The 26525-nt window shown below is 38.1% G+C and overlaps 1 protein-coding gene across 4 annotated transcripts in view; it reads right to left on the minus strand.

The window, feature by feature from the left end:
* TLE1 (TLE family member 1, transcriptional corepressor) overlaps nt 1-26525 on the minus strand; it is a 76049-nt gene that overhangs the window by 28682 nt on the left and 20842 nt on the right. For 2 of the 4 annotated variants that reach the window (XM_027670782.1, XM_027670783.1), the window contains exons 5-8: nt 24948-25010; nt 23958-24062; nt 4504-4708; nt 3745-3761 (exon numbers count right to left, since the gene is read on the minus strand). In XM_027670782.1, coding sequence (XP_027526583.1) covers nt 3745-3761; nt 4504-4708; nt 23958-24062; nt 24948-25010 — 390 coding nt within the window. The remainder of the gene's footprint in view (nt 1-3744; nt 3762-4503; nt 4709-23957; nt 24063-24947; nt 25011-26525) is intronic. The other 2 variants (XM_027670784.1, XM_027670785.1) reach the window with 2 other exon arrangements.

The following is a 26525-nucleotide window of genomic DNA, read 5'->3' on the forward strand; positions in this document are numbered from 1 at the left end:
ATTATCAATGCAACATCTGCAAATCGTAAACCTCAGATCAGAACAAGTGGTCAAAAATAGTTTTAGGTATTTTCCTTTTTTTCTGATAATTCACTTTATACACATGAAGCCCTCCTTTTCAAGTAAGTCCTGAAAGAAGAAAAGAAGTTTAATGTAGCACTGCTTCCTGTCAGTTACCAGACTCCATAAGGGACACACATAACAGGGAACTTTTGATTCTAAAACAACTCTGCTGCCAGCAGACGTTAAACACTAAACTACCAGCAGGCAAATGTGAAGCAAAAACCTTGCCATGATGCACAGAGAGAAGGCAGGTTTCCTATCAGCAATATAATGCACATTATTCAGAATGCACTTCTTTGACTGCCACACTGTTCCCCATTGGAACCATTTCCAAACCACAAGTGTATGTGTCAGAAGTACAGGTTGAGAGCCCATAGTAACTCATTTAGCCCAGTTATAATACAGCACAGACAATTCACTACTACATACAGAACTGACAATTTACTTTATGCTGATCATTGCAGACATTAAATTACGATATTTGCACTACATTTCTGCGCGTGACTCAACTGCATCTGGTCCCAGTTACGATCTTCTTTTGTGCTGGCTCAACTCTCACAATCCTTTCCCCCAAAGACATGCACAGACACAGGCTTGCTCTGTGTTTGGTCATTCCATGACCCGCTACACATCCAAGCCAATGGCAGCCACCTGCCATCACAGCCAGTTACTCAGGTGACAATTTGGGCTTGCCCATATTGCTGAGAAAAGCCTCTGCATTTATTTAACCATTGCAATGGATCTCTGCTGCTGCCACCTACAGAAGTGCTATCTACTGATATGTATATATAGACAGTAACAGGTAAAATCCCGTGCTGAGTAGGGAAAACAGGACCAAGTCTAACACCTACACCCAAAATGTCAGTTGCTTATTGCCAGGACTCACTGATAAGAATAGAGTAGATGGTGGAAAATGGACTTAACTAGTCCCAGCAAGGCACAAGAAGATTATGCTCAAAGTTATTCTACTCCAGAATCATTTACTTTGATTTGTTGAATATGCTTATAGCAAACACACATGTCAACAATTCAAAAGTTGACTTATAAAGTTAGGAGGTTTTGTTGTAAATTAGTGGTGATGGAAAGCTACTGACTTCACCTTCTTTTTGACCACCATTTTAAGTCATATTTAGACTAATATGTTCATATTAGGAACAATGAATTTTAGAAGCCTAAACTGATTTGAGTCACTCTCCACATTGATTTTACAATCGGAAGATGGTAACAGGGAGTAAGATTTCTGTTGATTTCAGTATTTTCTCACTAATATTTGTTAGAATCAGGGCATCCAAAAAATTTACATCAAACACCCCCAAATCCCTCGGTCCTTTGTCATGAGACTCATGCTGCTTTTCAATCAGTTACAAATTAAGCTGCAACACAGCAACCCATAGCTCTTATCAACCTCTGTTGAAGTTAATCTGTGGTTTGGATCTATACTTTCTTCACAAAGGCCAAGAAGCATACTTGCGCTATGCTATGAGTAACCTACATTTCCATATAGCAACTTTTATGGTTTTCCTCCCCCATTTAAAAGAAATAAAACACAAAACAGCTTGCACATAATATCATCCAAAAAGTAGTATTCAATTTTTTATGTCCCTGTTCTCCAGGACTGGGAGAGGAAGAACAGGACAGAGAGCTTAGTGCACAGAATATTTTTCTACTCTAAGAAAAGAGTAGAAAAGAGTTTTGCTTTACAAAACAATAGCAACAATGATCAATAGTGAGGGCAAAAGAAGGTCTTGAAAAATTTATGAATACTTCCTAAGTCTTAGAAAACAAGTTCAAAGTTTTCCATGAGAGGAAAAGATAAGCACAAACTTCATATAAATCCCAAGCACACAATGAGATAAGATTTCACTGTCTACAAATTATTACTGATAAAACTGATTGTATCGGAACATTTGCATTTCTATGCTGTCCAAAAGGATACTAAACCAGTGGGAAGATAAGGGATAAATGAACACCTATGATGAGTTTGGAAAATATTGCCAGTATGTTCCCTAAAGAAAAAGATGTGGACATCAAAATTCTTTTGTATTGATGTCTCTCAAAACTTCAAGCTTCAGTTGCAAAAATTGCTTACTTTGCCTGGCTTCGTTACCTGCGGCCAGACAAGAAGACTTAAAAAAATAACCCCAAATCTAATTTAAAAATTAATATGTTCAAATATGCCACAATATGCTTCAACTCAAATTTATGTCACAAAACCTCAATTTAAAAACAAGTAGGTGTGTGCTAAATTGCAATTTTTCAAACTTGTGCATTTAAAGCTGTCAGCTTCTACTGATGGTACTCGAACATCACGTTAGACGGATCTGATAGAAATCACACTGTAAAACTGCACAGTAATAGCAAATATCATGGTAAATTTCAGTAACTTACAAACAGCATGGGTTTTGGTGTCTTGGATGATGAAAGTATGCCTTTGTCAGGATTTCTGGCAGCACCATTACTCTTACAATGTTACTCTGTAAATCAAATTGGTTTTATCTTGATGACCCAGGTGTTATAAAGTGATTTGAAACATAAAAGCCTACTGCTAGCTTGAACCACGCGTAATAACCAAACAGACCTGCTGGTATGTCTTGTGTACTTGAGCCCAATGTCATATCATCCTTAAAAATATATTTCAAAAAGAAATCAATTAAAAATACAAGAGAATTAGAGAAGTTTGAAGATCAAATAATTCCCAGCTCATCATTTTAGCCACAGACTTGAACTTAACCATCTTTTAAATTATGATTCTTTCATTGAAGATATCATTCATTGTTAAGCCAAGATTTTAATGTAATATTGTATTTAAACAATTTTAAGTTCAAGTTCACCTGTATTCAGCTATTAAGGTTTAATTTAGTTATGAAGTACTATCCTCCACTGAGACAAAAAAGAAACTAGGATGACCTAGTATTCTGAACTCAATATATGAACATGGCAAAATTCCTGTATGAAATAAAGTCTCAAATTGTTTAAAGGTTACTTAGTGGTAAACTCAGCATAAAACCAGCCTACTTCAGATAATAACCAAGCAATCATGAGTTACACATATGGAGACAGAAGTAACTACAGTGACAAATTTACATAGTTTAATTAAATAAAATTTACGTCTATAGTGAATTAAGCAACTCCCTCACAAACGAAAGCCAGATTAAATTTTTGACAGTTTTCCTTCTACATGCAAGAACCATTCTCAGCTGTAAGATGAATTCAGAGTCCAAATTTCACAACACTGAAACATCTGATTTTAAACTCAAAAAGCAAATTACATGATGGACATGACAGGAAACAGGGTAAGCACAGGAAATGCAACAACCAAATCAAAACACAAAGCCATCACTACCACGTGCATATGTATGTGCACAGACACACACTGCAACATCCTTAGCTCCTAACAATAGTTAATGAGATTCCTGCAGTCAACTAACCCAATTCAAAGAAGTATGCCCCACACAGAGGAATATGTCCTTAATAAGTCTGAGACTTCATAAAAACCCAGTTAAAATTATTTCTGGGGTTATGCTGTCTTTAATAACATCAAGCAAGCTGAAATGAACGCTTCTTGCTTAGTAATCTAAAAACAAAAGACTGCCACAAAGGAAAACAAAACAGACAAAAAGTGCAACATCTGATTATTACATTCCTAGATGTGGAAACATTAGCATGAATGTTGGTACTTACTGTGCCTGGCTCTCTATCTGCTCCCGCAGTAACCAAGAAATGGACAGACATGCCCGTTCAGACAGAGGCAAGAACAGAAATAAAAAAGGGGGAAAAAAATTAGAACACAAGCCGCAAACAGTTTTAAAATGGCTTTTATTTATATAAGTCATTGCACATTCCTAATACAGTGATTTACTGAAAATTACAGTATTTTGTAAACATGATTTACAGTTTAACCATACACAAAGCCTAGTTTTATTTCATGACAGAATAAATTATTTTCTTTTCAAAAATTAGTCAAGAGTGCAATTTTGCCCAATATTTAACTGAATACTAGAATTTACGCCTATGAAACTAAAGTAACAGATGCAATTATCTAAGTATTTAGTTTGAATACATTCACTTCAAAATTTAACTTCTTGTTCCCCTTACCTTCCCACCCACACATTATTTTCCTTGAAAAAATTGCCCACTATGCTGTTTAACAGTTTTTCACAATATGGTGCAGGCCACTGCTATTACAACCAAGCATTTACCAGGATGTCAAAATGCCCTGCAAAGTATAGAGCAGGTGAGCAGGTGACCCCTAGTGATCCCCTTTTAAAATACTGAAAAATTCCAAGCTGAATTTTGCTTCAGTGGTATATATGTACACATTTTAAAGTTTGCCAACAGTTTTTTCTCATTCTATATAACTTGAATTCTTTAGAGATGCTCATAATTTGCAGCAATGTGCAAATCTGACAATGTCCTAATCAGGCCTGCCATGCCTCTCACCTCTGTGGTGGTCTGCATCATGATGCTTCTTGTCATCTTTTATTGCCAAGTGAGACTGCCCACCCAAAGCACTAGAAAGGGCAAGAAGGCCAGCACTGCTTCCAAGTGGAGGGATTCCTGGAGGCTGAAGTCCGGATGGATGCGGCGTTAGAGGCACTGGAGGTCCATGGCCATGGGAGAGATGCTGAGCCTGCAACTGCTGCTGCTGTTCCCAGTGGTATCATCATCCCCAGAAGAATAACGTATAGCACATAGTTTGGGAAGGATAAGGTAGAAGTTTGGTTAATTATTGAGAATCAATAATAGATTTTGATATTTATTCGTTTTTTTCTTAATCTAGCCTCTTCCCTCTGTCCCACCACATTATATATACTGCATTACATCATGCTGTCTGTGGATAACTGTTCACATCCCATTACCCAAGAAGGTTAGCAGGGTACGTATTTAGCAGCCTGAGGAATAAGTTCAACTACTGTGGGTTGTTTTAGGCAGCTACTGCCTGCCACACTGTCACTGGTAACAAAGAGTAGCAGCAGAAGGCCCAAATATTTTTCCCTGTCAATAGAAAGGCATATCACTGCTCTGGAAAATAACAAAAAAAGTTTCACTGGCAACATTGATTCAAACTCACACCCTTCTCTTCCTGCAATTTGGAAACAGCAAGTATGTTTCTATTTTGAATACTAAAAAGTATAAAAGATACTGCTTAACTTCATATTTAGTGAAGTTAAATTTGCATTTTATTCTAGCCAAGGTTTTCGGGGGAAAGTGTGTGGGGGAATTATTCATGACCTAACATTGTGTTTAGGAACCAGCTTTGAGCTCAAAATCCAGGTATTCCAGATAGCATCAATGAAGTCATGGAATTCTCAACAAGAAACATGGTATTAATGAATTAAAATACCTCCATCTGTTTCAAAAGCACCTCGCAAGATCAGTATCATAATGAAAGGACATACAATCCTATAATCAATCTGGCAAAATAACCTGTAAGCAATTTTAGAAACAGAGTTCTTATAATAGAATGTCTTCCACATAGTTCAAATATTAATATATTTTCCAGTTAAAACCGTTACAGTTTTATTAATGTTTTCCAAGTTCAGCTATTTGTCCAAAATGCTCAGCACAATTTTTTTTTTAGAAAATGAAGCTTCAAAACCATCCTTAGCTTAGTCATAGCTCCTGTTTACTCTGCTACAGGTAAACAGATTTTCTGCCTCTTTCCTGTTTCCTTGTGTCTTGGCATATGAACAGAAGACAGGACAAACCTCTACAACTTGGCCACTCTCCACTATCCCTCTGCTGAAGGCAAACACCAGGAAAAAGCTAGATCCCACACAATTTATGGGATCAAAAAGAAGATAAATAAACACGTCTGAACAGGATGAACTCAGCTAGACATCAAGTTTGACCAGGTAAATGCAAGTGATCCTGTAAAAGCCAGCAAAATTGTTACAGTACTGCTGACAGCTACCGACAGCACACCTAGACTACAGCTCACAATATTTCACAAGTTACCACAAAAAACCTCAACTCAAAATATTGTAGAAATATTTTATCTGCTTCTATATGTGCGAAGACTCTTCAAGACCAACTGTCAACAATACCTGCACAACATCTACTGGCATAAGAATGAACTTATTTATTACTATTTAGATAACTACTGCACTCCTACACTTTTACTCATGACCCTATCCCAAGACATGCCTCGGGCTGCTTGTAAACTTATGAAGACACAGGGGCTGACATTCAAGAACTATGGACTGGACCTGCTTATCTTTCACTCTTCTGCTGTCCCAACTGTCATGTAGCCATTATTTACTTATTTTGATATATAAGACAAATCTTAAAATTTACCACAATCTGTTTAGTCAATTTTATAAAGCCACATGTTTAGCAAATCTCTCACACACCATGTATCAGAAATTTATTTTCAAGGGCCGCATAAAAATCCTTGCTAGTGTTCACTGCAATACACACATTTGACCACCACTCTTGACAGCTTTTTAGTATGTTTAAAAAAAAAAAAGGTAAAAGAGAGGTAGTTCTTATTCTTCTATTTTAATGTGTTTACAATGACCCAAAAATAACATTTTGAAGGAATTTTTGAGACTTATATTTGTTTTAAGCAGTTAACACAGTAGACCTTTAACAATATCAAGCAGCTATTGCTAATGAAGTTTCCCTTAACTGAAGAGCTATCAGTAAAAAGCACTGTAAAGTCTGACAGGACTGCAGGGGTTTGGGTTTTTCGTTTTGTTTTTCTGATCCAGCATCTAAAGAACAAGAAGACATCCCTCTTCTCACAGACGTATCAAGACTTTAGTAGTTTCTAGCACATTTCCTCAATAACCTGATAACCTGATGTTTTGGCAGGCTCTCTCAGAGATGGTATATCTTACTCATCCCTTTTCTCATTGTCCTCTTCAACTAGGTCAGTCATCCGCACTCTAGCTATGAGACAACATGAATCAGCAGTGCTGTGCAGCATTGATGGCACTGGTCTTACTTGTCCCCAGCTGCACTAACACCCTGGATTACCTAGCTGTAGCATGCAATTGCCTGAAAATAAAAAGTCATTTATTCCTTCAAATTGGTTTTGTGGAGAAAAGCTCTTCCCTTCTCCAACAGTGAGCTCAAATTAGCTTCTCTTGCAGTGTGAGCACGGGAAGGTTGAAACACAGAAAAGAAGTTAAATTGCTTCCATTCTTGTTCCTACTGTTCAGGAAATGTATGAAGATTCCCCTTAGCCATGCATCTCTTACTTGGTTCAATTAGCAAACAAGTCACTCCACCTGATTTCACAAAGCATAAGTTAACAGTTTAAGAAATACTTACAGGCATGTTACCTATAATTTCGCTGGCTCTGCTTAGTAGCCTACACACCCCACATTTTGAAAGTCCAAAAAATGAGGAACAGATTAATCCCCTGTAAGACGTTTTCAAGCTGAAAGCACATATTGAGGAGGGCTGTCCTGTGTTTTCTGACAGTACTGTACAGGGACAATGGAGAGCACTGTCCAGTGTAAGGCATAGAACAGAGTATGAGAGCTGCAAGTGCATTGCAAAGCTGCTCTGCGCACCTTTGTAGCTCTGCAAATGGTTACTTAGGGACAATGGTACACAAAGATCCTCAAGTATGGCACTAAATTAAACTGACTTAAGATTGAAATTCTGATCATGGTCTTCTAAGCCATCAAAGCTATATTAGCTATATTAGGACTTCATGTTTATTATCTGAGGTGCTGTTTAAGACTTTAGTATATTGATTTGCTGCTTATATATTACCTATTATAACAGGTTTAAAGTTCTTCCTAACACATAAAGATGATCCTTTCCAGAAGTTCATACTCTTTTTATTTAGAAAACTTGAATTCTTAAAAGTATATTGTATTCTCTTTCTAGAAGGAGTAAAAGGAATATGTGCTGCACACAAAGGAAGAAACTAAAGACCAGGGAGATGGCTAACAGCAGCATTCACCAGATATATTTAGTAACCAAACATTTGCCATAGTAGATCCTAGAAACAATTATGTTATGCGTATATTCACTTTCCCATCACTTCAAAGACACTAATGCCTGCTCTGTAACCCTTTAAGAGCTAAGCAGCAATGAGACATAAAATGGAGTAAGTTGGCAGCAGTATCATGGTCTACTAGGCATGTTCATTATCAGTTAATTAAAAACTAGACATCTGCCATAAGAAATGTGCTCAAAAAAGAATGAGTAACAGGTCTGTCTTACTACCAATTATTATCATTACTTGCAGAGCAAGGGCTGTGTCCACTTTCAGAGGGAAGTAGGAAGGTAGAGAAGAGTGCAATGATGCATACTTAAGTGACTGCACTGAGATAATTAGCCACAGCAGTGATTTTAAAAACATCAAGAGTTCACCCACCATGTTGCTGCAAAGGTAAAAGTTCTTCGTATTTGCAAAGGGAGCAAAGGAATTACAAACTTATATTAGTATACTGTCTAGATGTAGATTTTATTGCCTCAGATTTTTTTTCCAGTATCCCCGTAACCAAACCATAAAGACCCAAAAATCAACATCTAAAATCCACAGCATTTGCTTCTCTGAGCAAGCACCTCTTAACAATTTCAAAGATAGTACAACTTTTCACCTCTAACATTCTAGGCAAAGTCCAGCTATAAAGAGATCTTTAATCAGGACTTAAAATTTGGAATTATGTTTTCAGTCTCTGGCAAAGACTTGCAGAGATATGAGTTAGTATCTCTTTATGAAACACAGTTCCTATAATTAAACAATGACAGGTCTCCTTTAGGTTCCTTGCTTCTCAAGATAGTGCACAAGTTCCTACAATCCCACTCCCCACGTTAAAGTAGTTCTGTTGAGGTCACAAACACCTAATTTTACTTAAACACCTTTTTTACTTAAAAAGACGGTTTTGAAATCCTATCATTTAACAGTTAGACCATTGTTCTGTTCTTGTACAGATGTGTAATGTACTATTCAGTATCTGTTGAAAAGCACTGAATCAAAAATTCAGACGTGATTGCAAATGAACAGTGGAAAAAACATTATGCATAGTCCCAAACTACAATAGCTGTCTTCTCTTGCATCCTTTTAAATAAACACCTCAGAGAAGAAAAAGTTTCCAAAATCTTATCAGCACTAGCACCAGTAATACTATCAACAGATTTCCCCAACCTCCATATATGTGTTCTGGAAAAATATCTGGCAAGTGCAGAAGCCATTCAGAGACCCAAAATGTAAAAGACACTATTTCATGTCACCTATTGTAAAATTGAAGAAATGTGATTTCATGAAACTCAAGCAGGTGGAAAGACGAGAGTAAAACATGCATGTGTTCAGTTTCATTGCCATATTCTCTTCCTTCCCAAAGGGAAATCTTCAGGGTTTTAATTTGCCTGCTTAAATAGCAGAAGTAAGTGAGGGCCACTCTCTAGCACACACAGGTAGTTGATCAAGGAATAACCTTTTCCCTCACTATTTAGAAATATTCTTAAAACCAACATTGCAAACATAACCTTCCAAAAAAGGAAATAATCCAACATTATGCTTCTGTTGCATCCAGTTTTCTGCCTCATCCTAAAAAAACAAAAACACTGCACACACAACCCACACTACTAACAGTCAAATATGGTAAGAGGAAACTCATTAAACAGTCTAAGCCATTAATTAATACTTGCATTTAAATTTCTGTACATACTTTCCAAAGAGCATTTCAGCTACAGGGAAGAACATATTGCAGGAAAACAAGCAACCTTGCTTAAGAATATGTTCACATTCTTCTATAATAAAGTGATTGTATCCATGAACATGGGAACAGCAACAGATACTACCTACTCATGACTTCTAGAATGCCCTTGATATAGTACCTCACAAAATTCTTGATGCTAAATTGGGAGATACTGCACTGATGGACTATTATATGAATGAGGAACTGGCTGGATGACTGCATCTGAAGAGTCAATGAGACTCAATCCAAAGAGTCAATGGCTCCATGTCTCTGTGGAAACCAGTAACTAATGGTGTCCCTCAGGGAGTCCATAATGTGACCAACACTATTCATCAGTGACACAGCTAATGGGACTCGGTGCGTCCTCTGCAAATTTGCAGATGACACCAAGCTGTGTGGTGCAATTGATTCACTTAAGGGAAGGAGTACCATCCAGATGAATTTTAACAGGCCAGAGAAGTGGGCCCATGTGAATCTCAGAGGTTCGACAAGGCCAAGTGCGAGGTCCTGCATCTGAGTTGGGGCAATTCCCAGCATCAGTACAGACTGGGGGATGAAGAGGTTGAGCATAGCCCTGCTGAGAACGACTTGGGAGTGCTAGCAGATAAACCATCGGACACATATCAGTAGCGTGCACCTGCAGCCCAGAAAGCCAACTGTATCCTGGGCTGCATGAGAAACATTGTGGCCAACGTCATGAGATGCCTACCTGCTCACCTCTGGGGTCCACAGTGCAAGAAAGACACTGACCTGCTAGAGGTCCACAAAAATAATCTGAGAGGGTTGGAACACCTTTCCTAAGAAAAAAAGACAGAGAGTTGGGGTTGTTCAGCCTGAAGGCTCCAGGGACACCTTACTGTGACCTTTCAATATACAAAGTGAGTCTATAAGAAAATGGAAAGACACTTTTTACCAGGGTGTGTAGCGGCAGGACAAGGGGCAATGGTTTTACACTGAAATATGGTAAGCTTAGATTGGACACAAGGACAAAAATTTTTACAATGTGGGTGGTGAGACTGGATGCCCCATCAAAGCCAGACTGGATGGGGTTTTGAGCAACTTGGTATAGTGGAACCTGTCCCCGCCCATGGCAGGGGGTTGCACTTGATCTTTAAAGGTTTCTTCCAATCCGAACCATTCCATGACAGGTGTTACCATTCACAAAGGGTTGAAAAATGGACTCACAGGAATCTCATGAAGTTCAACAAGAGGAAGTACAAACCCCTGCACCAGCCAGAACAATCCCATATATAGATACTGTCCACCCAGCTAGAAAGCAGCTTTGCAGAAAAGGTTCTGGCAGACCAAGTTGCTCATGAGCCAGCAATGTGCCTTTCTGGCCAAGCAGGTGAATGACATCCTGGGTTGCATTACACAAAGTATTGCCAGTGGGTCAAGGAAGGGGATCCTTCCCCTCTACTCATCACTGTTGAGGTCACACCTAGATTACGGTGTGCAGTTCTGGGCCTCCCAGCACAAGATGCATGGACAAAATGGAGAGCATGCAACAATGAGCCTAGAGATGGCTAAATAGTCCCAGCTCTCTGAGCCTGTCCTCATATGCAAGATGCTCCAGTCCCTTATCTTTATGGCCCATCATTGGATGGCCAAATGACAAGACAAGAGGCAATGGGCACAGACCAAAAACATGGGAGTTCCTCCTAAACATCAGAACACACTTGCACAGGCTGCCCAGGGAGGTTGTGGAGTTTCCATCCTTGAAGGTACTTAAAAGCCATATGGACATGGTCCTGCACAACCGGCTCTAGGTGGCCCTGTTTAAGCAGGGGCAAGGGGATCAGATGACCTTCAGTGGTCCCTTCTAACCTCAAGCATTCTGTGACTATGCCGTTTCAGAATCACAAAGAGGGTCAGGTTGGAAAGGACCACAGTGGGACATCAGGTCCAACCTCCCTGCTCAAGCAGGGCCACCCTAGAACACATTGCACAGGATTGCATCCAGACAGTTCTTGAATATCTCCAGTGAGGGACAATCTGTTCCAGTGCTTGCTCACCCACACAGCAAAGAAGTTCTTCCACATGTTCAGGTAGAACTTTCTGCACATCAGTTTCTGCCTGTTGCCTCTAGTCCTATTGCTTGGCACCATCAAAAACAGCCTGGCTCAATTCTGTTGACACCTTCCCTTCAGATACTTACAGACATATCTTTTCAAGACCAAACAGGCCCAAGGCTGTCAGCCTTTCCTCATAGGAGAAATAGTCCAGTTCCTTAAGCATCTTTCTAGCCCTCCACTGGTGTCACCACTAGTGACAAGCCTTCCATTAGACCTTGTGCCAATTCTTGTTCCTCACTGCTTTCTTCCTGTTTAAATGTGTTCTAGAAAAATGAGAATCAGATACTACTACAATTTCTTCATTTTCTACCTAATTCTTTTCAAATATCTGTTTATTTTTGTTGATTTGATTTCTTTGCTTCCTCTTCTTCTAAATCCTTTATTCTAATAGATAGAAAGCTACACTGGACCACAGTAAACAAACTTTAAAGTGCCCACCACTGCATCTCTAGCTAATGAGCCAAGAACGTGGTTTTGTATAAGCTGTTTGGAAACTACCCTTATGTGAACAAGCCACAGTGCCTAATGTGGGAAGAGAATGTCCCTTCAGAAACAAAGAACAGTGTCTTCAGCAAGTCTCTTCCATCTATATAAACCACAAGAAATGTCATTATACTACAGAAATTTAAGTCCATAAAAGGAAAATACTGGCCAAAGCTATTCAAAGCTATATATGTCATGCATACAGAATTTGTGTGACATGATAATTTAAAGGCCTAACTGCCTCATTGGAAAAATCATGTTTCTTTTTCATGCTTTGTTAGAGAAGATACAAAAGGTAGTATCTCTGGGTCTTAACACTGATTTTTCTACTCCCACCAGAAAAAAAAAAAAAACAACAACCAAAGAAACAAAAACCCACAACTTTTCGGGGAAGATAATTTATGTCAGAAAGCAAATATCCAAGTCAAAAATATGTAAGTTACCTTCATTTTGCTAGATTTCTGAACAGAAGGTTCTTCAAAGTTTTTCACATTTCCTGTTTTCACTTGTTCAGACAACACGTATCCATTGCACAACAACTTGTTTTAAGCAGTAAAGGGTTGCATAAATTGTCTCTCATAAAACAGAAAACTGATGCTATACTGGGATAAAGGTAGCTTGACAGACACACACACACACACTCTCACCAAGAAGTCCCTTTTTCACAAATTATCTTCAGCTCTCAGGTAACTGAAATAAGGCTGAGAAGTTGTAATTCACTGCTCCGCTGATACAGTGATTACTAGGACACTAACTAAGCCCTTCTGTCACTTTAACTATGAAAAAAAAACCGATATAGGACATCCAGCAGCACACATCCTAAGTAATCCATGAAGTTATTTCAGAATAACATGAAGTTCATGGTTCCCAACTAGTCTCTTATGTTCTTTCCTTTCTTAAATCCTTTTCTAGTTGGTCACTAAATTCCTTTCTCAGAATTCACTTTCAGTCCTCTGCTGTGGGATCCTCCCTTAGGAATCAAGTCTTTTCTTGTTGTTATTCAGAAAAAAAAAAGAAGGAAAAGCAATGCTGATGAAGATTAAAAAGATCCCTTCATGCTCTGGTGCTCTCACTACACTTTTACACTCATGCATTCCTGTCTCCCTGTAAAATGCATTTCTTTTACACATGTGCATTAGTTTTGCCATAGAATACTATACCTGTCCAGCTTTAGCGTTTTTCTCCTTACTTTAGCAAGATTAACTTACATTCTTTAAATATTAATAAAGTAAGGAAAGTTAGCACACTTACAAGAATAATTCTAATTATCTATACCCTTGCTCTAAAAGGTTAATAGTTCTTTATCTAAAGAAAGAAACTAAAAGTTAGTGGGAGTCATGAAGCTGCCACACTAACTTACCTGAAACAAAGCTATATATTTATTGATTGGTGTAGTTCAAGAGAAATGCTATTCCACAATTAACACAGGAAGAGAACACAGATCCCAATATGAGGCCAGCAAACAACTGGTCACCTACAGAAGACTTAAAGTAGGCAACCAAGACAGTCAACAAGGGTCAAAGCAGTTAACCCTTGTTGCATCTACCTAGTAAAATTCTAAATTCAATTTTCAATTACTACAACAGGAAAACATTTTTGAAAGTGCCTTTTATAAGAAATATAGATACTAAATCTCTCATAACATCCTCATAAGCGTGGTCTGGATGAGTGGACAGTGAGGTGGATTAGGAAATGGCTGAACGGCAGATCCCAGAGGGCCATAATCAGTGGCACAGGGTCTAGCTGGAGGCCTGGCACTGGTGGTATTCCCCAAGCTTCAATACTAAGCCCAAGCTTTCCATGAGCCAGCGGTGTGCCCTGGTGACCAAGAAGAACAATGGTATCCTCAGGTGCATTAAAAAGAGCTTTGCCAGCAGGCTGAGTGAGGTGATCCTGCCCCTTCACTCAGCCCTGTGAGGCCCCATATGGAGTGCTGTGTCCAGTTCTGGGCTTCTCAGGACAAGAGAAACATGGAGCTCCTGGAATGAGTCCAGCAGACAGTTACAAAGGTAATTAGGGGGCAGAACACCTCATTTATGAGGAAAGGCTGAGAGAGTTGGGTCCATTCAGCCTTGAAAAGACATGACTGAGAGGAGACCTCATCAATGCCTACAAGTATCTGAAGGGAGGGTGCCAAGAGGATGCAACCAGGCTCTTCTCATTGGTGTCAAGCAACAGGACAAGAGGCAGAAACAAGTGCACAGAAAGTTCCACCTGAACATAAGGAAGAACTTGTTTAGTGTGCAGCCGATTATGCACTGGAATAGATTGTCCAGAGAGGTTATGGAGTCTCTCTCACTAGAGATACTCAAAATGCGCCTGAACGCAATCCTGTGCCATGTGCTCTAGAATGACTCTGCTTGAGCAGGGAGGTTGACCAGATGTCCCACTGTGGTCTTTTCCAGCCTTACTAATTCAGTGATTCTGAATATGTAAATATATTCTTTAGCTTTTATTCTAAAATACTTTCTGTTTTCATGAGAAATTTCAGGTTTTTTAAACGAAAGGAAAAACAAAAAATTCTTCCAACGTGAGAAAGGCTTCAGCTGCTATCATTACATGGCCAGTACCAGTACACACTTAGTCCTTTTGTTGAATTACAAGATCCCATTTTCAAATTTTATGTACTGTAAATTTTATTACTTTACACTTACAGAACTAAGAAACAGGTCTTCAGTGTTTCCCAATATAACTCAAAGAGCAAATTAAAACTCATTTTCAAGGGTAGCTTATTAACCATTGATTAGTTCCCCCATTACCACTATACATCACAGACATATAGGCTGCAAGGGAGAAAGGACTCTATCTTTCCCTTAGCACAAGTCTTAGCAGCAACTCTGTCTTCGCTGTGCCTTTCTGTCTTGCTGCAAACAGTTAAGTTTCACTGCCCTTCCTTCTGGCATTTTCAAGCCCAGGCACCACAATTAGAAAGATAAGAGATAATACATTTCAGACCACTTTTGTAAACAGTAAATGACAGATGTGGGTTGACCCCACCACAACAATTTGTCACCGCACCCAGTGAATAAGCACATCAGCTGTTTTTCTACTACAGTGATCAGCAATTAACTATTTAACAAATTTTTAGCTGTAATTCTTTAATGGCAGGATTTCTAACGTCCCATTGACATAGAGGGAATAATTATATAGTGCTGTCAGCACGACTGGTGCTTTCACCGGAGCAGATCTGCACCAGCAGCCTAGCTTCTCTCTGAAGCCTCTGCAAATCAACCCATCCCATGCAACAGAGCCCTGCAGTGAGGATGCAGGGGATTGCCAGCAGATGGAATTCTTCCAGTTCAGTGACATCTTCTCCCCAAGGTGCATTAGCACTCCACTGGTGTAGCTGCATCCACATAAGGGCTTTTGCCAACAGAAAAGGGCTTTCTTTCCCCCTCTGTGCTTTAAGGCACTGCAAATCAACCTAAAACTCTGTAGGTTGTACCACATGCAGACCCACTGAACCATGAGTAAAGCTTCTATCAGCAGCTATACTGACAACACAACAAGCAGCCCACAAACTGAAGCCCTTATGCTAGCAAAGGCTTATATATGTACACCCCACACACACATATTATATATGATATATACACAATATTTTATATCACATATGAATATAAAGAATAGTATGTATAATACATAGCATATGTTACATATATACTGACTGTTTATACTTTTATGTAAAAATATAAAAGATCTTTTGTGTGTTTGTACATACGGTTATTCTTCTAAAAATACGTATTTCAGGGAAACAGTTTCTGCCTCAAACATTTTATAGCAAAAAAAAAAATAGAAACAAGTCAGAAGATCAAGTTTTTAAGGGTTCTTGTATTAATCATGTAATTCAGCTTTTTTCTTTCTTTCCTTAGATTAAATTATGTTGGAGGGTTTTCTTTCCTTATGCTAAATTCTGAAGAAATACAGGATGAATAGCAAAGCTAAAGGCAAACAGAGGAGAAAGACTGCAACAATGGAGGAGCCAGAGAAGCCTTTGTACAGGACAGATGCCACAGGGCAGAAGGGATAGTTAGTCACCAGAGAAAAAATTATCCTTGTTCAGGAAAACATGGCTTCACCAAAGGACTTCCCAGACTCTAAATGAAAGTAACAAATTCAAAACCACTGTCTACAAGTCACAAAAGATGACCTTAAGTTCTCTTGGTCCCGACAAGACAAAGGCTGGTTATCTGAAACCACTCACATTCCTCTGATGGCTGTCAGTGTCAGTCAGTTCAAGAACCATTATTTTCTTTAATTTTAAAACAGTACATATTGCTTTCTCTGAAGACTCAGAGGCAAGCCTCAAGTCTCTGGAAGGAAGCTATCAGCACATATTGCTTCTGGTCTGCAGAAACTGCCAGCATATTTCTTTTCTGCAGTAACTATAAATTCCTCCTATTACTTACCTTCTAACCTCAAATCTATGTATTTGCCTTTTTAGCTACTGTTAGCATACTGCCACCATCCAACAACATTTCAAAAGCATGCTCCTGCTGCACAGCAGCCAGAAACAACTAATTCGACAAGCAACAATTTGGAAATGGCTTACAGATATTACTCTAGGAGGTTTTATTACTGACATATGATTATCTTAAAAAGTATCTATTTTTGTTCCAGGTTCTTTTAGTCTCCAGAAATTTTACTCTTGCTGAACTTGAAAACAGTAATGCCTTGAGTAGCAAGGCTTTTTGGTAAATTAAAATCTAGAAGTTAAATACATAACTTGAAATTGTACTCATCACCTTTTTGTCCAAGCCACTACTAACTACAAAAACATTTCAGAGTCAAAAACTGAAAAATATGACAGTTATAAGACAAGCATTACACCAATTTTTATTTACTGTCCCAAGCCACAGGCCAGATCAATGTAAGTTTCCTCTAAATTCCATAACAACTTCAGCATGTCAAATGATGATCACTTCTGAACATGCATTTGAGCAATCCACTTCTGCTAATTTTTGTTTTTACTTCCTCAATACTACTGCTTGTCAGTATTTGATTTGAAGAGTTAGTTAGCCAGTACCTTAATAAACACTACTGAATATTCTCAGGCAATTAAGTATCATACAAAACAGCAACCTTGGTAGTTCAGTAAGTACTCTGTAAAATTAAAAAATAACTCAGTTACTAGACAACAGGAATTCTATAACTGATACAACCTCTTAAGCATATTGAAGAATTACCACTAAATGCTGTCTCTTTGCCCTCTCTTTAATGTTTTCTAAAGTTATCCTAAATGCCTACGGTAGCCTCACTCTGTGCAAGAATAAGGAAAGCAAGCTTCTTGTCTAATCCTCCCACACAGTCCCTACGTTTTGTCTTGCTCTTCCTCTGTGAAAATCATAGCCATTTTCTGTTTGTACGTTGCTGTTTTCTTGCACATTTCCAATGTTTATTACTTTTAATACTTGTGTTCCCCTGTATGTTCCTCCAGTCTCTCTGCACCTTCCTACTCCCATTGACTCCATCTTTGTCACTGTCACCCAGTTAGAAGTTATTTTGCCTGTGAAGTCCACATCACTCCCGTCTGCACAGTGACGATTAGTTCACTTCAGTGTATCAGCGTTTGCTTCTCAAAATCTATATGGTTCATCCTTTGCACCTCTCTCCTACTGCAAAGTAGGCCAACTTAAGAGCCCTACGTCATTCAACATATAAACTCCCAACAACTTTCTCAACTCCTACTCACATTGGGATGGGACAACTCCATGAACATAACCACACTTCATCCTTATTCAACTAACTTTTTTGCATTTGATTTCTCCTCATATGCCATTCAAGCTGAATTTCTCTTCTGTGTGGGCCAACCAATTTACTCTTCCTGTCCAGCTCCTCCCTCCTCCAAACCTACTGTATTTCACACTACTTTAAAGATGAGAATGGCAGGTCACACCATACTTTTATCTTAGCCTACTGACTCTTCACTTGCTACAATTTCCCCCCTTATCTTACTTGAAATATGAACACAAAGCAGACATTTGTAGGAGAAAAGAAATTTTGTTCATCTTTTCAGTGTCTCCTTTTACTTATTTCATAACTTAGGTTTTGTGAATATTATCTACTTTATCCGTATCTTCAAACATGGAAAGCTATTCTGCCTGCATATACTTTAATCAAGACAGGTGGATTGAATCACTCCCTAGAGGAAGTAATCCTTTCCTCTAGGATTAAATAAGTTACGCTCTGTGTCAATTACATATACAAATAGAGACATACATTCTGCTCCAACCACATTCAAAAGCAAACCCATCCCTAACATGCATTTTGTCTTTCTAGCAGCCCTTCCATATTGTCCGTATTAAAGCTCACTGAACACATCTGCTGCAAATTCTTGCCTTGAACTGTACTATTCCAGCATTTTGACCCAACTTTAGTCCCTACCATTCCACCAAAACTATTCCTTCCAAACCAGTCTAACAGAATCATTTGGAGCCAAGTTCACAAAATGAATTAATCTCCCCAGCTTCTATCCACCTAACTCTTCCTGAAACCACATGTTCCATTGACATGTCTTTTTTTTTGTTCACTATTACTACATACACAGTTTTCTAATTTTACCAGTCCCTCTGCAGCTCTATCCTGCTGCAAAACAGACCAGCTCAGAGCTCTACACCATTCAGTGCCACATCCCCAATACCTGCTCAATAGAAAGTAATCTAGGAAGTGGTACCAGCTCACGGCTGGTACATCACCTGCTATCTCTTCAGAACCTACCTTCTTTCTGCATTCGCAGTTGTAGCTGCATATCTTCAGATTTAAGCTCTAGCTAACTGAACTTCTGTCCAACCATCATCCTCTCGCTCCTTTCCTGAAAGCTGTTAAGCTTCAGAAATTTGTAACCATATACTTGGATTCACCTTTGACTTGAAGCTTAGACACTAGATCTAAATGAGAGAGCCACCTAAAGATCTTTTGGTTTTCTTTTTGTACAAGATCCAAGATGCAGCCTTTTCTATCCACCCCACAGGAAAGCTTGCAAGACAAGGGAGGTCCGGCATGCAATTCAATTCTGTTTAACTTTTGGATGTGATTTTGCCCTCTCCGGAATGACTGAGAATACCTTCTGCAGGATATTGTCTCATTTAGACACTACCCTCCTTTATATTGCTACTCCAAGGTTCTCTGTTTCCCCATCAGTCTCTAGTGCACGGGGGAGTTGGGGGCTGGTGGTGTGTAAGGAGCATGTGTCAAGTAGAGAACAAGTTTGGTTAACATTATTCGTTCATTCACATTTTACACACCTCCTCTCAGGTTTTCTCTTTTGAGTAGGTCAAGCTACCAATACACATCAATAATGCTTTCTTATTTTCCCTCAAAACTTAGTGGCACTAACAATAGAAATCTGAGCATTTTTCGGGGATTGGTATTTTGAGAATACTGACTGTCATGCTGACAAATACATTCCTCAGTTGCTTTAGTTTGGAGCCTTTGTATTCTAAAAGCAGCTACCATGATAGAATCCTAGGATACAGTTAAGATTTCCATGTGTTTTAAAATATGAAGGATAACCCAGGATGTTACCATGCAATAGAGCTCCTATTGCCAGAGTTTAGTAATTTAGACTTGTGGTTAGTTTACGTCAAAAGTGAGGAGAGTGTCTTGTGCTCACTAGATCTCATTTTTTTTAATTTAAAAGAACTAGGCAATTTCCCCTCCCTCAGCACATAATGCAGATCAAGGCTGAGAAGGATCTAAAGTAATGCTACAGCTGCTTAGCTCTTCCCTTGCACTAAGTTCTGCATTAATTTCTGCTCTAGTCTGTATTTCTATTTTATAATGAAACACACAGCCTAGTTATTTATAGGTTTTCTAAGGATTAACTACACACTCATAAGAATAAACCCTCAAGAGGTTAACCTCATCCTCTTAAGCTTCACACACTACAATCCCAGAGAAAGCTGGCAACCACAGCCAAGAGAGAAAAAAAAATCCCACATCTTGCTAATCCTTTAGCCAACCGCCTCATGCAACAGTGGAGAGGCCTCTCAGAGGCCAACAACAACTCAATCTGTCTCAGGAGCACTGCCAATCCAAAAGATACATATTTCACTGAATCACAACTCATCTCAAAAGACAAAATAAGGCATATCTGGCTTATAAGTGGTATGCTAAAATCATGCATCAAAAATGCAATGCTAAAGAAAGTTTTCAGTTTGCTGCTTGCATTTCTCATTCAGATGTTAGCATATTCTACTAATTAAACTAGTTTATTGAGTAGAAAGTAAGTCTAATAAATTCTGCATTCACACCTAGACATACCAATTTAACTTTCCCTTATAGCTGCTAACACAGAGTACTTGTGATCTTCTAGACAGAGCCTATCTCAAGAAAACAAGGCACCCCTCAAAAAAAACCAAAACCAAACACACAAGAAAAAAAACACCCACAAAGGAACCAAAAAATCCTTTCAAGTTAAACCATAATAATCTACCTAATTATTTCATACCATGATCTGGATTTTTCCTTAACCCCAGAAGAGGACATTGCCCAGCTGCAGCAATGCCAAGGATTTAGTTAATGGGTGCACTTATCTTTTTAGTCAAAGGTTTCTGCTTTATTATTTATCTAGTGAAATTGCTACTTTATTCTAATATAAATGCCATTTTAAAAAACTGAAAAGGAGGTTGCTTAGCCACACTGCTACCCCACGGTTGAAAGCTAAAGCCTTATACTTATCCATGCAGGCCAGTGATACGACTCTTAATAATCCAATATCATCCATGTTTTTTTCCTGCTTGCAAGCTCACTGAGTCCAACTCTGTCACTTTTTTAAAGGTGTCAATTTATTCATTCTGTTTTGTATGTGCTTAATATACACCAATTCCAAAGTCTGGCTTTGGACTTTGCAGGCAAATTCTCTGAAAAATCTCAGTCTTGTGAGACTGTAAGTCTCTACCCTCACAATCTGTCCTCTAATAGGCCTCCATCTTTTTAACTGGAAATAAAAAAAATAAAAATAAATATCGTTCAAAACCATTTTGTATTTCAAAACATTATTCCCAGTAATTAAAGTCTTTGTTCCCTTCCAAAATTCACACACAGCACAGCAGAAACAAAATTGCTCTAACTCAAGTAACCCACTTGCAAAACTCTTGAATTATCTAGTGTCAGGAAATACTGGCCTATACGGACAGAAAGGAAAGAGGACGGGAAAAAGCCAAATCCTGACAAAAATGCAGAATTTTATTTAGTCAAGAGAACTATATAAGTGAACACAAGCTAGGAAAATTAAAAACTTTCCTTCTATCCTCAAAATTTATCTTATGTAAGTATCCTCTGTAGCATGACACCAGAGGCTACTCAATTGCTTCCTCTACTGTTACGGATTGGTCTAGCCTATTTGCATTCTAAAAAGAAGTTTCATGATCTTTCATCTTCATAATAAGTATCTAAACTGTTAAATTACTGTATCTTTTCTCATCTTGAAAGGCTTGGCAGCATGGCCCTTCCACAGTTCTTTACACTAAGTTGGGTCCCTGAACAATACTGACAGCTGCTATCAAACTGTGCCATGCTCAGCCTCATGGCAGCTGCTGCTTGTAGGAACAGACAAGCTTCTGATGTGTCCTCCCCTCTGGGGAAAGGGCTTGACACCCTTAGTACTCAGTGAGGGGGAGCAAAGGTCCACTGAATTGTCAACCTGATTTTATGCTATTCAGATTTTCCAGGATACACACCATCCCTTTCAAAGAAAACCAAGCATATGTCAGAGCATGAAACTTATTGTGCAGCACAAGATAACTATTGATTAATAAGACTGCAAAAGATCACTGGGATGTACATCTAATTTTAGCATTATGTATACTCGCGTATCTACATGGTGAAACAAACTTTGTGCCCAATGTGTTAATTTCCTCATTCACAGTTTTGGATTTGTATTGTATCATTTGGAAGTCTTTCATAAGACACAGGAAAGTATCTCTTCAGGTGAAATATTAGATAATTAAAAACCAAAAAAGGTGGAGACTTCTATTCCTGCTTCCAAAGAATGTCCCTCCACTCTCAAAAAAAAAAATTAATTGCATGTGATACTTGTAGATTCTATGGCTTTTAAAAGACTATGTCATGCAGACATGCATGACATGCCTGAGAGAGCAAAACTTGGTTTGTCTAAGTAGCACTATCCTAAGTGGAGCAAGAATGTTTTTAAATACATTTTGATACATATTTCCTTTTACTGCATAAACTCTTCTTTAGAACTCATTCATTAAGAAGGGTTTCCATTCCATTTTCATCCTAAACAAGTCATTTGTTTTAAAAATAAAAGAAAGTACAGTTCAACCTTTGTTAATCAAATACTACAAGTGTACATGTGCTGTACTTCAAAGATCAAATCAAGTATTCATAAAGTATTACACAAGCAAAGAGTAGAGGAGAGTCTGACAAATACAGATGTAATTGTGTTGGGTTTCTAAGATATGATTAGCAAATCAACTAAGTAACAGTCAAAATTTGATATGAAGGAAAAACAGCACAGATTTGAAGGGGGGTTATGTTTATGCAAAGATAATCTGTCAAGTGTAATAAAGCAGCTTGAATAAAATTTAAGCTGAAAATCCACTGAAGCTCCCCATTTCAGGGAGGAAAAGCTATTAAAAGGAAATGAAGGTCACCCTCCCAGTTTATTTCACCTAATTGACTGCCAATACCTTACCACAGGCAAACCGACTGCAGATCTGCAATTGAGAAACTGATGAAAGGAGCGTTTTCAAGCTGAAGCTCATTCTTTTAATCCTCCCTCACTCCTATTTTTTTTTTCCATCTCCAGTTGGGATGTAATTTTAAGCACAGATGGATTAACCGGTTCCATTGTCTGTAGACGTCATTGGACTATGGCACTATTAATCCATACAGCAGCATGTCTAATTATCATTACAAAGTGTCTGAGGGAACTATAAAGACCAGCAGGGCATCTTTTCACAAGCAATTAACATAAATTGATAAATGAGTAATTTGAATCCGCTCAAGGCAGATGAATTTTATGAATAAAATCAGAAAGGACAGGTTCTTGTTTCGGCTACTTCTTTCTTTTAGTCTGGAAGGGCACAAAACATGAGAAATATTCTACACTTAATGGCAGGGGAAATGAACTCATACAGTGGAAGGAATGTATGGTTCAAAAAGTTCATTAATACAAAGCCAATGACTTGTGATTGACAACCAGTCACAAGCAAGTAGTATTAAATTTTTTAGCATATTTAAAAGCACATTCTTGGTGAAAGGCTATTAGAACACTGTGTCAGACAATTAATACTACTTCAAAAGCAAGTGAAGTTTCTATTCAGTAGCTTGCTAATTTAAAATTCATGAAAGATTCACAAGAAAGGGAAAAAAAGAAGAATGAATAGTTGTACAGGCTCCAAGAACTCAAGTGTCACAAAAAGCAAGAGGTAAAAGTAACTAGATCAACTGACATTCAAAACCTATAAATAAATTAGTAACTCTCCTAATAATTATATTTCTTGAAGGAAAAGTTTTGTTACATGCAGCATTGCTGAACAAAATGATGTTCTGACAAAGTAAACTATTTTTTTTTTTTACTCCTGCTAAAATCTGTGCGAAGCATAAACACTGCAGCAACACTGGACATCAAAACAGTGTTAGATATGAAGACATTAGGTTTATTTTAAAAACAGCAAAGCCGTAAGATATGAAAGCAAGTTATACACACTGCAGGAGGTAGACCTGGAAGGCCACGTACCCCAATGATGGCATTCAGTTCAGCCATGGTCACTTGTTTGGCACGTTCTACAGCTTGGGCCACTTGTTGCTGATGCTATTAAAAGAAGAAAGGGTATGGGGAGGAATTTTTGTTAAAGTATTGACCACACCAAACCAGTATCACAAACACTTGAATAACCAGTTTGAATGCAGAAGCCCAGACTACCTATTGCAAGACATCTTATGCAGGTAAAAAAGGTAATAGGGCCCTTTTTATCACCTGTTCACAAGGAAACAAGAGCCCTGAAGGCAGACACTTTATCTCTTACTTCATGCCATTTCATAACTAATTTCCTGGCAAATGAATAATCATTTTAATTAAGCTGACAGGACAATAATGTCAACTTCACACTATTGTCAATTTTAACATTTATATACTCTGTGACCACACAAAATTTACCGAAATTTCAAATGCGGAAAAGTGCTTCACTGAACTCAAGAATAACAAACACTCAACTGTAGAGTTTGAAAATAACAAGCTTCAAAACATAACAGCAGCTGCCCACAATATGCTAAAATCACAGTCATTCAGATCATATGTAGGTTTATAACCTTAAACAGTGTTTTGCAACTTAGCTAAATACTCACCTTTACACTTAAGTTTGATACAAATTGTACAGAGAAGTTAAGCATGTTTATTTCACTAGACAAACGTTTGACAATTGAATATCTAATAAGCAATCACCATGATTAGAAATGAAAGCATTTTCTCGTATTGGTACTATTTTACAGACTCCCACTCTCCCTCAGGCAATGAATGAGGCTGAGCCATTCTCATCAGTTTGAACACAGATTTGTTAGCAGGGGGTTTGCACACTTCAGCTCTAACAGATGTTCCTTACACTTGTGTATTGTGATGAAATTAACATCTTAAAACTAGCTAATTTGCAAACAGAAAAACAACATAATTGCACTTTAACAGCTGAACAGTTTTACTTACTTCCTGAGACAAAAATGGGATGACTTGTGCACAAATTGTATTCAATCTCTTGGCGATTTCTGTCTACAGAGGAAAAGTATTTTGATTAAAAACTGTGGTTTAGGGGTTTTGACATACATTAGCTGGTACTCAGGATTACATTAAGTTCAGACAGTGAAAAAAGTAACAAAAAAATCCCCATTTTTCATACTACTGCAAATGTAAATACTTAATATATAAGACCAGATGAGGAAAGAGATTTAGTTAGCTACTCTAGGACGTCTGCCATGTCTAAAGCACCTAATCTGTATACACAGATATATATATTTGGGCACAAATCTGGTCCTTGTATAAAGTTCATTAACAAGAAGAGCATTTTTGAAATCCGTTAAGTCCCAGTTAAAGCCTTTTAAAGGGTAAATTTATTATTACTCAAATTATCAAGCAGCATAACATGAAGGCAACAGGTATGGAAGAAAAATACTTTTTTCATGATCAATTTTATCTGCCTATTAGAAGGAAAAATTATTTTTTCTGAGAGAAACACACCATCAGGCATATGAAAGAAATACCAAAACAGAACTAAGGAAGAACGGAGACAAAAAGTACAGACTTCAAAAATCCATATTGAAAGAGAATTAAAATATTGCAGAGAAGAAAAAATTAGATCAGAAAATGTGATAGCATTAACCCATAAAGATATTTCTTGGTTTGCTGGGGGTTAGACAAGAGGTCACTGCTGTGAACATCAGGCCTTCCATGAAATGACAAGTATTAAACCTGAGCAAAGATAAACTCACTTAAAGAAGTCACTCTTCTGCCAAGCCCTTTCCTGAACCTTCCCATCATCCTGAGCTTTTTTAGAAGACGCTGATGTGTTGATCCTTATAGATCAGTCACACAATAATTAGTATACAAAACCCTCTCCTTTTATGTTTCAGCAGACAGGTGATTTGGGATCTAAGTCAGCAAGCTTTAACACCTCTTTCCCGACCTCTGACAGACACTGGGAAAATACAGGATAGCATCTAGTGTCCAGACTCGTGAGACTTGTAAAACACCACTACTTTCTGACATGAACCACTCCACCTGACCAAAGACTGGTATTTGACACAACCACTCAAGTTTTGCAGTTCTGGGATAGTTTCTTCCTAGAATAAACAGGTTTTCCTTAACTAAGGACAATGAAGCAACAGTTACTTTAGAGCAAACCTTTTCCTCCCTGCAACAAGAGGAACACGCATATATTATCAACTTAAACATCTATAATTGCACAGAGTACCACAGTGATTTATTTATATTCTGCTTCACGACCATAAAATATCCATAATTCCATGTTTAGCCTTTAGTACTAGAACTACATACCTACTAGCAAAGTCAATACTAGGAAGTTACCAGCTTAACTATTATCAGTTATCAGACTTAACTATTACCAAATCTGTTGGTGCTTCTCTATTAACAAGAACAAAAAAGCACATGTACTCAAGGGTATTTTTCCACATACCTACTATATCTCTCCAGAAAGCAGGGTAAGTCAGCTATGGAAAACAATTCTGAGAGACAGGCACATCTGGTTGCAAAAGGCACAGCAGAAAGACT

This window comes from Neopelma chrysocephalum, unplaced genomic scaffold, assembly GCF_003984885.1.
Source record: "Neopelma chrysocephalum unplaced genomic scaffold, ASM398488v2 Primary Assembly neopelma1_96936, whole genome shotgun sequence".
NCBI classification, from domain to species: Eukaryota; Metazoa; Chordata; class Aves; order Passeriformes; family Pipridae; genus Neopelma; species Neopelma chrysocephalum.